This window comes from Carcharodon carcharias, chromosome 11 (assembly GCF_017639515.1).
Source record: "Carcharodon carcharias isolate sCarCar2 chromosome 11, sCarCar2.pri, whole genome shotgun sequence".
Classification (NCBI taxonomy): Eukaryota; Metazoa; Chordata; class Chondrichthyes; order Lamniformes; family Lamnidae; genus Carcharodon; species Carcharodon carcharias.
Genome location: NC_054477.1, coordinates 75,520,949 through 75,536,884, shown reverse-complemented (window position 1 = coordinate 75,536,884; position 15,936 = coordinate 75,520,949). Strand labels below are relative to the sequence as shown.

At 41.3% G+C, this 15,936-nt stretch overlaps 1 protein-coding gene across 1 annotated transcript in view; it reads right to left on the bottom strand.

Moving 5' to 3' along the window:
• The window catches only part of LOC121284356 (TBC1 domain family member 8), a 99,166-nt gene extending 84,124 nt beyond the window's left edge, over nt 1–15,042 (bottom strand). The window contains exon 1 of the mRNA XM_041199773.1: nt 14,690–15,042. Coding sequence (XP_041055707.1) covers nt 14,690–14,816 — 127 coding nt within the window. The 5' untranslated portion in view covers nt 14,817–15,042. The remainder of the gene's footprint in view (nt 1–14,689) is intronic.
• Between the last annotated feature and the right edge of the window lie 894 nt (nt 15,043–15,936).

Below are 15,936 nucleotides of genomic sequence, written 5' to 3'. Positions count from 1 at the left end.
ACTGTGCTCCTCTCCGCAGATGCTGCCAGACCTGCTGAGTTTTTCCACGTATTTTTGTTTTTGTTTTAGCTTAAACCCTGCCCAAAAGCACTAGCAAACCACCCACAAGATCATTGCTCCCAGCTCCATTGAGGTGCAACTTGCCCAGACTGCTTAGGTCCCATCTCCCCCAGAACCAGTCCCAGGAATCCAAAACCTTCTTCCTGCACCATCTCTCCAGGTACACATTCATCTGCTCTATTCTCATATTTCTATATTCACCAGCTCATGGCACCAGCAGTAATCCTAAAATTTCTGCTTGTTATTTGCCTTCCTAGCTCCCTAAAATCTGCCTGCAGGACCTCATCTTTCTTTCTACCTATGTTGTTGTATGGGCCTCTACCTCTGGCTGTTCACCTTCCCCTCCCTGCCCCCCAACCATCCCTCAGTGCTTTGCTGTTGCTCAGTGACATCCTTCGCCCTGGCACCTGGGAAGCAATGCATCATCTTGGAATCACATCTGTAGCTACAGAAACCACCTGTCTGTTGCCCTAATTATAAAATCCCCTATTACTTTTGCTTTTCCAATCTTCCTCTTGTCCCCCTGTAGAGCGCAGCTAGAACTGAATCGAATACTGGTTGGAGAGTTAGATGTATTCAGGGGACTACTGCACCATCGCCTAGTCCTCCATGACGGTTTGGCAGTCACCCATTCCCTCTCAGCCTGCATACCCTTGAGTTGTGGGGTGACATCTCTAGAAAAGAGTTATCCATGTAGCTCCCAGCCTTGTGGATGCACCACACTAACACCAGCTGTTGCTCCAGGTCCAAAGCCTGGAGCTTGATCTCCGGTTGACGTCACTTGCTGCTCATGACCATCTAGGACATGAGAAGCATCCTGAAACCCCCACATGGAGCAGGATGTCCACTCCATGAGACAGAGGCCTATTTTTGGTTTTTCTACTAAGGAATTGATCTAGCTGGCTTTATAGGTGACTAATTTAAATTGCTTACCTGAAAAAAAAAAGAAACAACGGTACTGGAGAAATGTAATGTCAGACCAGGGTAAGGGGCAGAGGGGTAAGATGCTAAGGGGACTGTGTCTGGACCTGCATTCCTGAACTGGATGTTGAAATGAGCTACCAATTTCCTGACAACACTAAAAACAAGGAGAGCCACAGAGACAGAGGATGTAGCTGAAAATTTAGAATGACCAGATAAGTGGCAAATTAGATTTAGCACTTAAAACTTAATATTATTCCACAGATTTAAAAGGATAAATTCCAAAATTGGGTCACAAGCAATTAGTCAGGAGAAATTTTGCTGAGAAAGTCACAGAACAGTTAGAGGTAGAAGAAATCACACTTCCACATCTTCACTCCTCTCAACTGGAGACTGCAGGCTGCTGCTCCTGGCAGAATTCTCAACTGATTTCCTAAAAGCTGGAACACCTGAAGTGCCTCCATGGACACTGGAATTTCATAAGCAAGGCTCTACACTCAGAGCTGAGAAGCAGCAACTCCGTGAAAAAAAACCTATCAGCAGGAACAACCACTGGAGAAAAATTAGCTAATGTATGTTACTCCAAACACTTGCACACCAGTTTAAATTTCAACTCATATCAACTTCTGTTTTGCAGATGTGAACTCCTAAGAGTCCTGGGGGTGTTTAAACAGACCAGCTTCTTCTATCATGTTACCAGGAGGCTGAACTTGTGAATCAAGTAGGTTAGGATATGAAATATGCTTTCATACTTATCACACTCTCTTGTGCCCCTCCCTACAAGGCAACCTTAAGACTTAATCTTAACTCCCCCCTGTGCATCACCACACGAAATTCACTCATCACATATTAAATCATATAGGTCAAGATCAGGATAGTAGAACAAGGTGACATAAACAGAATTTGAAAAAAGTAAAATTAAAACAGATCAAGAATTTATTTGCTTAAAATAAAGTCAGGAAGAGTTGTGAAGATAAAAATAGACACAGGGTTTGTTCAAAGTATCATGCTGTTTTGGGCTTTAGAAGTATGGGCCGAGTGTCTTTTTCACATCCCTGTAGTTCTCTTGTATTCTCATTGCTTCATCTGCCTGTTCAGGCGACTAAGCAAGACAGGTTAGAGAAACCTCATTACATAAAATAACGTGTTCTACACATCACTGACAATTTTTCCTGTTTTAAACATTTGAAGAGAATGTAGATCAATGGTTTTGGTCATCCTTTGAAAACTATATTATAAACAAACCTTTTTGTAGGACTGAACAAAGTGAAGGGCGGCAGGGAGAAAGGAGAAAGATTACTCAGCCAAGTATGCTGTTTCCAGTCATGAAATTGATTTTTTCATATCTCTTCAGTGCCTGCAGCACAACTGAAATCCCCTATCACCGTACATCACAGTGCTTCAGCTCATTTCCTGTGCAGCACAATTACTCTTACTCGCCTGCTTACAACTGCCCATGGCTGCTGCAGCAAAGGAAGAGCACCCAAAAGAAAACTGGGCCCTCTGCTGACTCTGCCAACACCTCTTTGCTTGCGCTGTCATGAACTTTCCTTCACAAGCCCAGTGACACCCGCTGTGGGGAACGCGTGAAGGGAGAGGGACAAAGAGTACTCAATGAGCCTGAGAAACATACAAAGCCTGCTCACTATGCACAACTAGCCAGGATAAGCCAAAAACAGAAGATGGGGCATTAATTAAGGCTCGTAGGGGGTGGGGTGGGGGGGATCAGGATACTTCAAATCTTGGCCAAGGAGCCTTGTGACCTAGATTTCAGGGCCCAGTTTCTGAACAAAAAGAAGCTGAAACCATTAAACTGATGTTCAGGTGCTGTGAATGGCACCCAAGAATATAATGCAGCTGGTGGTTCAGTTAGAGAAGTTCACTTACTGCATTTGGAACATTCATGGATTGTCCTGGAATTAGGTTCAAAATTATTTAACATGCAGCAAAAATACCCTGCCTTAACATAATCAGAGAGGTCCCCCAAAGCTACTCTACAATACTAACACACTACTCAATTTGACATCCTGGTGACACCATCAGCTTTATTCTACTGAGAGCCAGCAGAGGTCCTGGAGGACTGAACAGGAATGAACTCTATTGAAAATGTTGATAGTGTTCTCAGCTGGGTCTCTATGCCAATGTGTGTGCAGTCAATTGTACTTGGCAGAATTCCTATCAGCATGTAAAAATTGTAGAGTTCACAGGAAAATTACAAACTGGGCAACTTATGTAAACAACACACTGGTTACTTGCTCAATGGTAGACAGCTGTTATACATGCCCCTGATGCAATCTGAAACTAGCCAGTGGCAGAGAAGTTGAGGACCATTGCAACTTTGTATTGCCAGTATTAGCCAGTCAGTGCCTCTGTTAGAAGTAGGTCTTAGGTCTGAACAAGTAGGCGGTACATGCTATTGGCTCACTTTGTGAGCATTAATGATTAGTGTTGTTGAGACACGGCTGCTGTCTGTAAATGGAGAAGAGTGTTCTTTTGGACAGATGCCAGCTGACCTCCTATAGTGCCTGGTGAGCCACCCTGTGTAGATCTTTGTACATTCTGGTGATCTTCCTTTTCAAAAGGAAATATTTTTGTCCTGGGCCTAAAGATGAGATCAGTTTGGAGCACTACAGCACAAGAGGCAATGCCACTCTAAAGTCCAGCTGGAAAAACCAGAAAACAATTGTAGAAGTTGATACAGTATCTTTAGAAAGTGGCTTGTAAATCCATTTCTAACAGTTAGCAGTTGCCCTAAAGGCTTGTTAAATGGTGTTTCAGAAGTGAAATTCATTGGGGAACATCAAGAAACATTTTATAAATGATTTACATGCAGTCAATAGTATTTTCCACAGGTGCTGCCAGAGTTTGAAGGAGAATTTTAACAGTTCTTTATAAACAGAGATTTGGCATGATGCCCCAAAATAAGGCTGTAAGTTATGAAAGAAATCGAGTCTCGTAGCTCAAGATATGATAACACTGTTCAAATAACATTTGGCCCAGGTTAAAAATTGATGTAACACACTGCTTTATGAATAAATATCACTTGGGTATTTTCACCTTGGGGTACACAAGCTTTGAACAGAACACTACACCACTGAATGGACACTTAGAAGTCTCCTTGGCTCATTTTATCATAGATCTCAATCTGCTGCTAGAACCATGACCTATCCTGATGGCACCCAAGTGCAATAAGCCTGGTTCATACAACCTGACATACAAATTAAATCTAGCTTCCCACATTGTGATTCCAGCTTGCACTATCCGAATGTTACCCTGAAAAAAAGTAGTAACATGTAAAATCTCTTTCTTTTATATTCGTTCATGGTTTGGGGTCATCATTGTCTAGGCTAGCATGTATTGCCCATCCCTAATTGTCCTTGAGAACTGAGTGGTCATTTCAGAAGGCATTTAAGAGTCAACCACATTGTTGTGCCAGACCAGGTAAGGATGGCAGATTTCCTTCCCCAAATGACATTAGTGAACCAGATGGGTTTTTACAACAATGGTCATCATTAGACTTCTAATTCCAGATTTTTTTTAAATATTGAATTCAAATTTCACCATCTGCCATGGTGGGATTTGAACCCATATCCCCAGATTACACTAGGTCTCTGGATTACTAGTCCAGTGACAATACCACTACACCACCACTCCCAGAGATCAAATATAGTGCACTACAGCACTTATCACATACTCAAAATGTAATGAAAGCAAAGATATCAAGTTTATCATAATTATAGCTCATTTATGTGGACTTCCAGAAGGCGTCCAATACAAAGGATTATTGATCAAAGTGAAAGTACATGGAATAAAAACAGAACATGCTGGAAAAACTCAGCACAGCTGGCAGCATCTGTGCAGAGAAACTGAGCTAACGTTGAGTCCAACATGACTATTCTTCAGGAGTGAAAAGAGGCAGAAATGTGATGGGTTTTATGTTGTTGAAAAAGTGAAGGAGGGTGGTGGGAAAAATAAAGGATCAGGTGGAGCAAAAGGGAAGGTCAGGGCATATTAAATTACAAAGATATAATGGAACAAAAAGGCGAAGAGTGGGAATTGTAGTAGTAAAGGAACAAAGCATTAGCCTAGAGTGGGTGCTATTAGCAGAGCAAAGTGTATACAGAACGAAAAGTAATCCTATGACATGGGCGGGGAGGTGCCAGACAAAGTACAGATAAATTTATTAATCAAAAACTTGAATGAAAGCTGTACATCCAAATTTGCAGATGATACAAAGTTAGAAAACATGGTAAACTAGCAGGAAATTACAAAGACTTACAGATAAACTAAGAGTGTGGTCAAATCTATGGCAGATGAGTTTATAGTGCAAGCAAGTGAAAGATTATCCGCTTTGAATGGCGAGAAACTAGAAGCTGTGGAGAACCATGGGGATTTAGGTGTTGATGTGTACAAATGACTAAAAGCTGGTGCACAGGTACAGTAAACATTCAAAAATGTTAATGGATTGTTGGCCTTCATCTCAGGGGATTTAGAATTCATAACTGAGGAAACAAGCATCACAGTTGTACAAGCTTTGGTCAGCCCCCTCTGCAGTACTGCATTCAGTTTTTGACACAAACTTTGAAGATATGGCCCAGATCTTCCAGTCAGCAATAAAGACGAGGGGAAGAAATGTGGATGTTAATTGTTTAACAGCTTTACTTTTAAATACATTTTGAGGCCTTCCCAATACTTAACTTTCAACCCAGGCTCTTATGCCTGTTACTGTGTGAGCATCCTGGGGTAAATTTCTAAGTACCAAACCTCTAGACCCAGTCTTCAGCAGCAGAGCCGGTATCCGAAGCATCCACGAAGTGGTCCAGGCAGCGCAGTTCTGCCCATCAGATGTTTGAAATTCCTGGGCAATTATTGTGCATGTCTGCACATTTGTCCCTGTTGCCATCAGAAAATCCTATATATTTGGCCTTGGAAGAGATACTGTGCAGAATTACCATAAGGATACCATGGTTAAAAAAGTGTATTCATTAACGACTTGTATTTATACAGCTTCATTAACATAATACAACTTCCTAGTGTGCTTCATGAGGCATTAGAACAAAATTTGGCATCAAGTTACACAAAGAGATATTAGACTAGATGAACAAAAGCTTGGTCAAAGAGGTAGGTTTTAAGGAGCAACTTAAAAGGAGGAAAGGGGTGTAAGGAAATTCCAGAGCTTAGGGCCTTGGCATCTGAAGGCACAAACACCAACAGTGCAGCAATGATAATCACGGATGCTCAAGAGGCCAGAATTAGAGAGGCACAGATATATATCTCGGGAGTGTTGTGGGGCTGGAGCAGATCACAGAGATAAGGAGGGGGGAGGATTTGAAAACAAGGATGAGAATTTTAAAATTGAGACGCTGCTTGTCCAGGAACCAACGTAGGTCAGTGGGCACAGGAGTTATGGGTAAACAGAACTTGGTTCTCATTAGCATATAGGCAACAGGTCTTTGGATGACCTTGAGTTTAAGGAGGGTAGAACGTGGGAGACCAGCCAAGACTGCACTGGAAGAGTGAAGTCTAGAGAGAACAAAGACATGGATGAGGAGCTGAGCAACAGGTGAGCTGAGGCTGAGGGACAGTCAGCTAATGTTAGAGGTCTTAGTGATGCTGTGGACGAAAGTTTCTCCCAGATTTAATATGACACCAAGGTGGCAAACAGCCCGATTCAGCCTCACACCGTTACCAGGAAGAGGCTTTGTAAAAAAAATTAAATTTTAAGACATGGGTCAATTAATTTGTTAGATAAGGGCAGCAAGAGATACAAACTAAAGGCCAGAAAATAGAGCTTGTTACTAAATGGTGGAATAGGCTTGAATGGCTGCTTTGCTTATTCCTGTTCATATGTTCCAATGGCAAACAGTTAAACCAGAAGGAAAATGTGAAGACCGTTCTAAATACCACATTTTCTCATTTTGTAAAATGATCATAAGGCTGCATTATTACAATATCCATCTCCTAAGAAAGGTTCTTGCAAAGATCCTATTTTATCATTTTTCCCCTGTATGTACAGCAATGCCCTAAGCTAGAAGCTGAAACTGTAGATATAATATTTTGTTTCATTTTTGGGAAACACTTCACATGCTTATTTGCATAAACTGTAGAACAAAGTGGGCACTGTGAGATTGCACATCAAATCATTCAACCCCAGCTTTAACTGGTGCACTGCTTAATCAGATTTCTTTTTTCATCTAATACGGTGAAATAATACAAACACGTCGAGACATGTTTCAAATTGATTTGGAATACATTTTTCAGACCAGTCTTTAAGCAAAATAATATTTCAAGTCTTCATTGCCTGCAGTGCACTTTTGAATGTTGTGTCTTTTGGATAAGATGTTAATCAAGGTACTGTCTGTGCTCTCAAATGGGCACGACAATCCCATGGCACTACTGCTGCAAAAAGTGCTGGGAAGTAATCCATGATGTCCAGGCCAATATTTATTGCTCAATCAACGTCACTTAAAAAAACAGATATCTGGACGTTACATTGCTGCTTGTGGGAGCTTGCTATGCATTAAATGGCTGCCACAGACCTTGAATCCTTTATTTCAAATTATTACAAATAAATCATAACATGGTTCAGGTGTTTACCATAGTCAGATAGAAAAGGTTCAACATAACCCTCCAAAGGTTAAATCCTTTCCATTTTCCACCTGTGAATAGGGAAGATTGTGGGGTTTGGGAGGGGGGGGAGCACAAAGGGAAATTATCTACGATTACTGCTCCTAATTTCCATTAGTCCCCACAGGCAGTCGATATCGTTTTGCCCAAAATCAATTTAGATGGCACAAGGGGGAAATCAGTTTGCCTGACATTATCCCATCATAAATTTCTGCCAAAACTCTTACAGGGGAAGAATTGGAGGAGGAAACTGATAGGCACTATGCCACTGATTAAACTGGCCCTTAGTCACATGAATTGGAAGGTCAAAACTATATGAACACGCCTTGTTTTTGATTAGGAATAGAAAAGTAAAACTTCAGCCATGATTTTATACTCGTGATTTGTACCAGTGCCTGCATGCCATGAGCTCAATTAATATAGATCTCTCTCTCAAGAGAGAATTAAAAACAGCAATTGAGGGAAAGGAGTGGACACAATTAAAAAAAAAGGAATTTGGAATGGGGGTGAAGTCTTCAGGGGGCTTTTGCAGGCTGTGAAATAGGCAGCAGACAGCAGTCTTAGGAGAGAATGCCAGAGAGTAGAGCAGAACAGCTGAATGACCGATTGTCTCAATTTGAACTTTCAGTTCTTCCTGACTGTACAATGTACTAGAGAGATTTCCTAGAGACAGTACAATAGAGCACTGATGAGAATCTGATGAATTTTCAAACAGCAGATTATGTCCAACTAATCAAGTTGAATTTGTACAGTTGTCTCTTCAGACTTCCAGAAGGTGTTTGATAAAGTTCTGCACAGCAGATTATTGGCAAAAGGAAAGGGCACAGAATTTTAGGTAACCCTGTGACATGGAACAATAAATAATCAAAAAGACTAATGGAATGGAACAGTGGAGTATAATTACAGCTAGGCCATTGAGGATTGAAATCAGGGAGCACTTTGTCCATCCAAAAGATAGTGAAATTCTAGAACTCTCCTCCAGAAGGCTGTAACACAGGGCCACTTGAAGTTCAAGACCTTTATCCCAATAGTTTTGAAATACAAAAAGCGAGGAAGTGATGCTGTAGCTGCACAGAGTCTTGGTTGGAACCTATGCATCCATGGGGTCTTCATCCAGTTTGGGCCCAAACCTCAGAAGAGGGATTGGCCTTGAAAAGGGGCACAGTGCAAATTCCAGGACTTAAAGGGTTAAAAATAGTGCTGGCAGATTGCACACACTTGGCTCAAATTCCTCAGATTTCAAGGTGATCACATTCAGTGTTTTGAAATGATAATGGGAATTAATAGTTTATCTATCCTGGATTGCCTCACTAGAGGAAAGAGAACAGTGGAGTATAATTACAGCTAGGCCATTGAGGATTGAAATCAGGGAGCACTTTGTCCATCCAAAAGATAGTGAAATTCTAGAACTCTCCTCCAGAAGGCTGTAACACAGGGCCACTTGAAGTTCAAGACCAAGAAGATGAATAGAGTTTGTGTTATATAGGGTAAGGATAACAAGGGACATGGAGCAAAGGCAGGAAAATGAAGTTGAGGTACAGATCAGCCATGACCTAATTGAATGGAGGAGCTGGCTCATGGGCCTCTAGTTCCTATGTTACCATGCTCCAACAAGATAGAATGATACAAAGCGACTCAAAGTAGCACCTTACAGGCAAGTCCAGCCTGAACCTTTTACCATCAAGTATGACAGCAACCATATTACGAGAACACTATCACTTCCAAGAATTTGCATATTTAGCACAGTTGCTTCACTGTCACCGTGTCAAAGGCCTGGAAATTTCCCTCTCTACCCTTGTGTGACCACCAGGGGTTGAAGGCAACAGGTCACCACCACTTTCTTGGTAGCTGCAGGGAATAACTGCAGGTATCAGTATCACTCATATTTAGAGAAACAATGTTTCCATTTTAAGTCAGTATTACATAGAAATTACAAATTAGTAACAGGCCATTTTGCTATGTAGTTCTCATGGAGGAAGACAGCCAACAACATGCCTCAATCCCACGTAACTGCCTGATTTCCACACACCTTTTTCTGTTTTCCCTTCAACCACTTGCCTAATCCATTATTAAATGTTACATCCCAGAATAGGTTCATTCCATGGCTGAAGAAAAATGTGGTATTGATAGTATAAAAAAAGTGTGACCAAAAACCTGAGTCACACAGGTTAGGCATTTAAAGAGCTTTTAAAAACTGGTACATCTAGCTTTGAATCTGAACCAATGGGATAAAAGTCTCTATATGCCTGCTATTAACAGTTTTTAGTTTTGGAAACTCATCCTGGTTTACAGAGGACTCAAGGTTGTCCATAATTGGTATTCTCAAAATCAGGGAAATATGTGGGAAATATATAAATAAAAGATTACCTTGTTTCCATCATTTTCTCTCTTCTTTGATATCTGGTTAAAGTAACAAGTCACTTTTGAAGTCGGCTCTATAGGGTCTATGCCAAAACATTAATTTGTCTTTTCTCTGCATGCATTGATGGGCTCATTGTGCAATTCCAGCAAATCTCACCTGTAACTCAGACCTGTTACCAGCAACAGAGCAAAATGCTATCTGCAGTTTAGATTCACCCAGGAGGACAGTAAATGGCAAAAAAAAGGTCATCATCAGTCTCTCTTGTGTAAAAAGAGGTTGTTTTGCAGCAGTTACTGACATTTATGGAGCGGCAGTGGGACATAAGGTTATATACTGACCTTCCATCTCTTATGACCTGGCTCAAATGAACCAGGGGAATCTCAATCCCGTGGAGCAGAATTGATCTTGAAGGTCACTTAAACACAGAGATAGTAACACCTTTTTCAACTAAGCAAAATAGTCAACAGCCATTTCCTAGTTCATTCCCCAGGGCAATGCCTTGGCCATAGTCAACCTGCCTGGTTTGAATTTAAACAAAGCTTAGCAGTTAACTGTCAGTTATCAGCTAACTGGTGCATTCTCCATGGCAACACCTCTGCCAAACAAACAGAGTCCACTTGCCAACCGATCAGCACTCTCTTCTCATGCAGTATAAACTGTTGTTCCCTTTATAATTTGGTATTCTGGCGAATTGTCCTGATGAGTGCAAGATGAAACGCTTCGACAACATGTCTCTTTTCCCAGCAATACTAAAACTTGTTTGTTCAACTTCCCTTGGAATATAACAGTGGAGTATATGGTACTATGCTAAAATTATAGAACAAAACAAGTCCCCAATCTCAGGAGGAGGCACTAGATATAAGTGAGAAAGTTACCCCACAAGAATCTTTGAACCCTTGAAAAAAATACAACTGTTTTAATAGGTTTAAGTTTTCAATTGGGTGAAGAATGCTTTACATGCTAAGCACCCTCCTTTCGCTCATCCCCCTTCACATAACACCCAACAATGGTAACTTTCACCCACACAACCTCTACCTGCAAAACAAAGAGAGCAATTCACAATAATACATTTAATATACAATGATGGGAACAGGAATAGTGACAGATTTTTCTTTTGGGAAGTCCTCTCAGTGACTCAGTTTACCAGAACAATCACATTAACAGACTAACAGGGCAAGATTTGCACCAGGTACACACAGGGACATACCTGAGACACCAGCAGTTAAATGTATTCTATTGCAAATCAACAGAAGTAGGATTTTTTCCTATTTTGGCCCTCATAAAAGTAAAGACAGCTCTCCTCCACTTAGTTACAAAACAGCAAATATATTGACCTGTCTGTGTAAATAGGTAGTTGGACAGATAGGGGTAATTGGGACACATTTCCTAGATAGATAGTTTTACATTTCATAACTACTGAGATGTTAAGAAACCTATTGTAAAATGTAACTTAGCTGCAGAGTCATCATCACAAGGCTTTTTTTTTGAGCTAATTCAAAGATATGAACATCAATGCTTCAAGAAAAAATATATTCTTACATATCAGATCTCTGGTCACCTTGCTAACAATACATGCAGGGAATAGTAACATGAGAAATCATAAGATTCTGTTTACAGTGGTTTGCTAAGAGATTAAGAAGTGCCTTCTTGAAAATGGAGATTGATTCCAGTTCTACTGTTTAAAAGTTAAGCCATTCGATAACTTCTGACTTTTTACTATTATGTTACTTTATTTATACAAGTAAGTTTGACTAAGCCTAGCCTGTAAGCAGTGATATAATTGAATAGTTATCACAAGTCATGGCTAACAGTCAACCTTGAGAAATGGCAACTCCTTCATGACAGAAGGGCCACAAGTGCACAAGAAACATGTGCTTATAAAGAAAACTAGTCCGGATATGAACATGAGAAGGGTATTAATAATCTCCAACTCCAAAATATTTTTTCCCACCCTATTACTGTTTGGGGGTTAGATGGGGACTGAAGCTAATGGAACATTCTGTTCCTTTTCTGGATACAGACCCTTCACAATGCCAGAAGCCTGGCTAGCACTGCCAAACCTCCTTACTTTCTCTCTCTCTCTCTCTCTCTCTCTCTCCACTCCACCCACCCACCCACCCACCCACCCACCCACACACACACACACCCCCCCCCCCCCAACTTCCTCGAGATCCAGCCACAAACTTGCTGCTAAAAGACAAGGAATGCCCAATTTCTATCCAGTGATAGAAAAAGGATGGCAACATTCACTTATATAGCACCTTTAACACTGCGAAATGTTCTGTGGTGCAACATAGAAGCATAATCAGGCAAAATTGGACATTGAGTCAAGGACGAGACTTTAAGATAGATTATCAAAAGCTTTGTCATAGAGGTGGATTTCAATGGGAGAGGGGAGAGGGGGACACACAAGGTTTAAGAGGGAGTTCTAGAGGTTAGGTCGTTGGCAACTGAAGTCACGGCAACCAATAGTGGAGTGAAAGAAGTGAGGGATGTACAGGAAGCAAGAGTTGCAGGAACACAGAGACCAGAGTTGTATCGCTGGAGGAGATCAGAGCTTTAAACACAAGAATGAAATGTTTAAAATTGAGGCATTGCTGGACCAGAAATCAATATAGGTCAGCATGCACAGGGGTGATGAATAGACAGGACATGTCGCAAGTTAGCATAAGGACAGCAAAGTTTTAAATGAGTTCTATGTTATGAAGGGTGGAAGTTGGGAGGCTGGCGGGGAGAGCACTCAGTCAAATCTGGAGGGAACAAAAGCCTCAATTAAGTTTTCAACAGCAGATAGGCTAAAGCAAGAGCTGAACAAAGCAATAATATGGAGATGGTAGTTGGTGTTTGCAGTGGAGAGGATATTGATTAGGCACCTCAGCTTAGGGGCAAATAAGATGCCGAGTTTGCAAATAGTCTGGTTCAGCCGGAGACAATGGCTAGGGTGGTGGGGTGGAACCCGTGGATAGGACATGAAGTTTGTGGTGAGGTCAATGGCTTTGGTCTTCCTGATATTTAATTGGAGGAAATTTCAGCTGATCCAGAACTTAATGCCAACAGTTTGACTACACACAGGCAATGCAGCAGTTAAGAAAGGAGGTGGTGTGGTAAGGGCCATCAGCGTACCCTGTTGAATCTGATGTTGGATTTTCAGATCATGTCTCCAAACTGCAGCAGAGTTAAGAAATAAGGATAAATCCTCGGTGGACTCCAGGGCCAATAGAACAGGGTGGGAACAGAAGTTAATATAGGATATTCAATGAAGTAGTTAAGAGTGACTTTAGATAAAAGCAGTCATGTAGCTGGATGATAAGAGGAGAAGCATTAGAGCAGGAAAGTGTGTCATGTCAAGGAGTGCAGACAAGTGGAGAAGGACGAGGGGGGGATGGTCTTTACAGTCACAGAGACATAGGGCAATTTCACTGCTGTGGTGGGGTGGATATCCAATCAGTTTTAGAGTTACAAGAAAGGTGGACTGAGGTTTGGCAAGTGACACCATGTTTAAAGAACATTGTTGAAAAAAAAAATGAAGGACAGGGTCAATGATTCCCATCCCTAATGTAGACAAGCCATTATGCGATTTATGCCAATCTCAGCATGCAAGCATTTTGTCTTCACCTGGAGATAGGAAGTTACTAAAAGTTTCAGGAATCCTCCCTATAGGCATACTCCACTCAACCCCTTCAATTCACAACTAAACCAGACATGCAATCAATTAAACCTCAAATGACACCTAAATATCACCCAGAAAGCCAACTCCGTCAATGCATCCTTGTCCACTCAGCCGTTCTGCCAAGAGCATCGTTAAACCATCATTACGTAGCCATACCGACACTTTAAGAACGGTAATGCATTTATCTCCCAAAATAAGGAAACTTTATACAATTTACTAGAAGTATCTCTAAATCCATTACACTTCCTCATCATGCAGTGCACGTGTTGTCACTGCAGCATGAATTTCACAGTAATCCAACAATGGAACATGAAACAAAATAAAACCAATCATTGTTTTTGGCTCACATCACAACAGCATTCTTAAAAATCACGATTCAATTATAGCAGCCCTCCACGATTGAACATACTCTGGGAACCCACGCCAGGCACTATTATATATATATGGCAACAGTGTGGCGGTTGTCCACAGTGATACGCTAATAATGTACGTTTGCATAAAATCACCAGCTCCTAACGCAAGTTATCCGAGATGTTTGTGAAAGGGTGGGTAATCACTTTCTTGTTTCACAGATTAAATTTAAACCCCTGACTGTTCTTCGCTGTGTATAATGTAAAACGGCATCAGACGGGACAAAAAGCTGGAGCTGTGGCCAGCCAGGTGAGGTGCGGACAGGGGTTAGACTCAGCACTGTTCCGGTAGCAGGCGGTTCTCTCCACACACCAGCCCGAACAGCAAATACAGCTCAGCACACAAGGGGACAACATGGTTTAAAAAAACACGATAATTTGGTTCAATTAAAGAAGGGGCAAACAAATGAGCTCAGAAGCTACATGTGCTTTCAAAAAAAAAGTAACAATTAGCTCAGATAAGTCACCGGTAAAGTTCAACAAGCGCGTAATGGTAACCAAACAAAGCACAACAGGGCTCACTGCCAACCGAGTCAGATATCATTTACCCCAGATTCCTAATCCAGATATAAACATCTCAGCAGAGATACCAGAATCCGCCCGAGCAGAAGATTACCCTCCCCTTCCCCAGTCTCTCACCGGATAGTTTCCCACCGCTGTCTCCTTGTCTCCTTCTGCGCTGTAAAATGAAGTAAGAATTGGATTGCTCCGTCACCCAGAGCTTGAGAGCGTTTTTCAGCAGCACTTCTTCAGGCTTTAGCCACATAGTGAAAACCTCACGCGAACATTAGAAATTGATATAAACAGGTTTTCACCCTTTCCTTGGTCAAATGCTAACCACTACAATGGAGTTTTCTGTCCCGCTGTTGCTTATATCGAGCAAACGCTCTTTCTTTCCACCTGTATCGAGCCTTACAGTGCACCTTCCTGGAATTCACACTCTACGCTAATATTTCACCTCCAATTTCCGGATTTCACTTGGTTTTGAGTCTTCCGGTTCTAACTGAGGAAGTCCCACCCCAAATTTGCAACCATTCAGAATTCCTGGGTACTTATTTTCTGTGTTCACTGAACTGGTAATTTATGCCAATGAAAAAAATGAAATTAAAGTAATGTATACTTATGAATAAATCCACGGGGTGAGATGTAAAATGGTTGTGCTTGATGCTACTATTCCAGCAGTTCTTGCCTATAAAAGGAAACAATATAAAATATAATGGATTTTGTTTTCTGGTTATATCAGAGAAACATTCCTGTGACCCTTGTAATGTGATGAGATATGCTTGCGGTCTTATGTTTATATCTGAAACTGGTGTGTTGCTTCGTCGTGTTGTCATTAGAAACTGTCGTAATGAAGTTTGATCCTTGAAACCAAGCCCAGAATGTACAAAATGTTTTCTGAACTGCTGAATTATGTACCAGCCTTGAAGCATAACTACATTCAAATTAATTGCTATTCTATAATGCTGATGACACTGAGTTCAAAGAATCATTTCAGAATGCCATCATAATTTAAGCATTACCAAAGAGATCCCCTCTATGTAATTTCTGTATAGTATTTATGGTGCTTTGCACCAGTCCTTTGGTTGTCAGTTTGACTCAGTTGGTAGCACTCTGGGCTCTGCATCAGAGGTTGTGAATTCAAACTCCACTACATAATCCAGAAGGAGGTCTTGTGGCACAGTGGATAGCCTCCCCTGCCTCTGAGCCAGAAGCTCCAGGTTTCAGTTCCACCCCAGGCCTTGATGACCAAAGAAGGTGCGTTCATAAGATGACCTAGCAGGTTGAGTGTCAACATGCAAATCCTTCCAACACACAACAATGGCAGGCAGTCAGAGCAGGAGAGATTCATGGTCAACTATGTGTTTGGAAAAAATGGTTGGGAC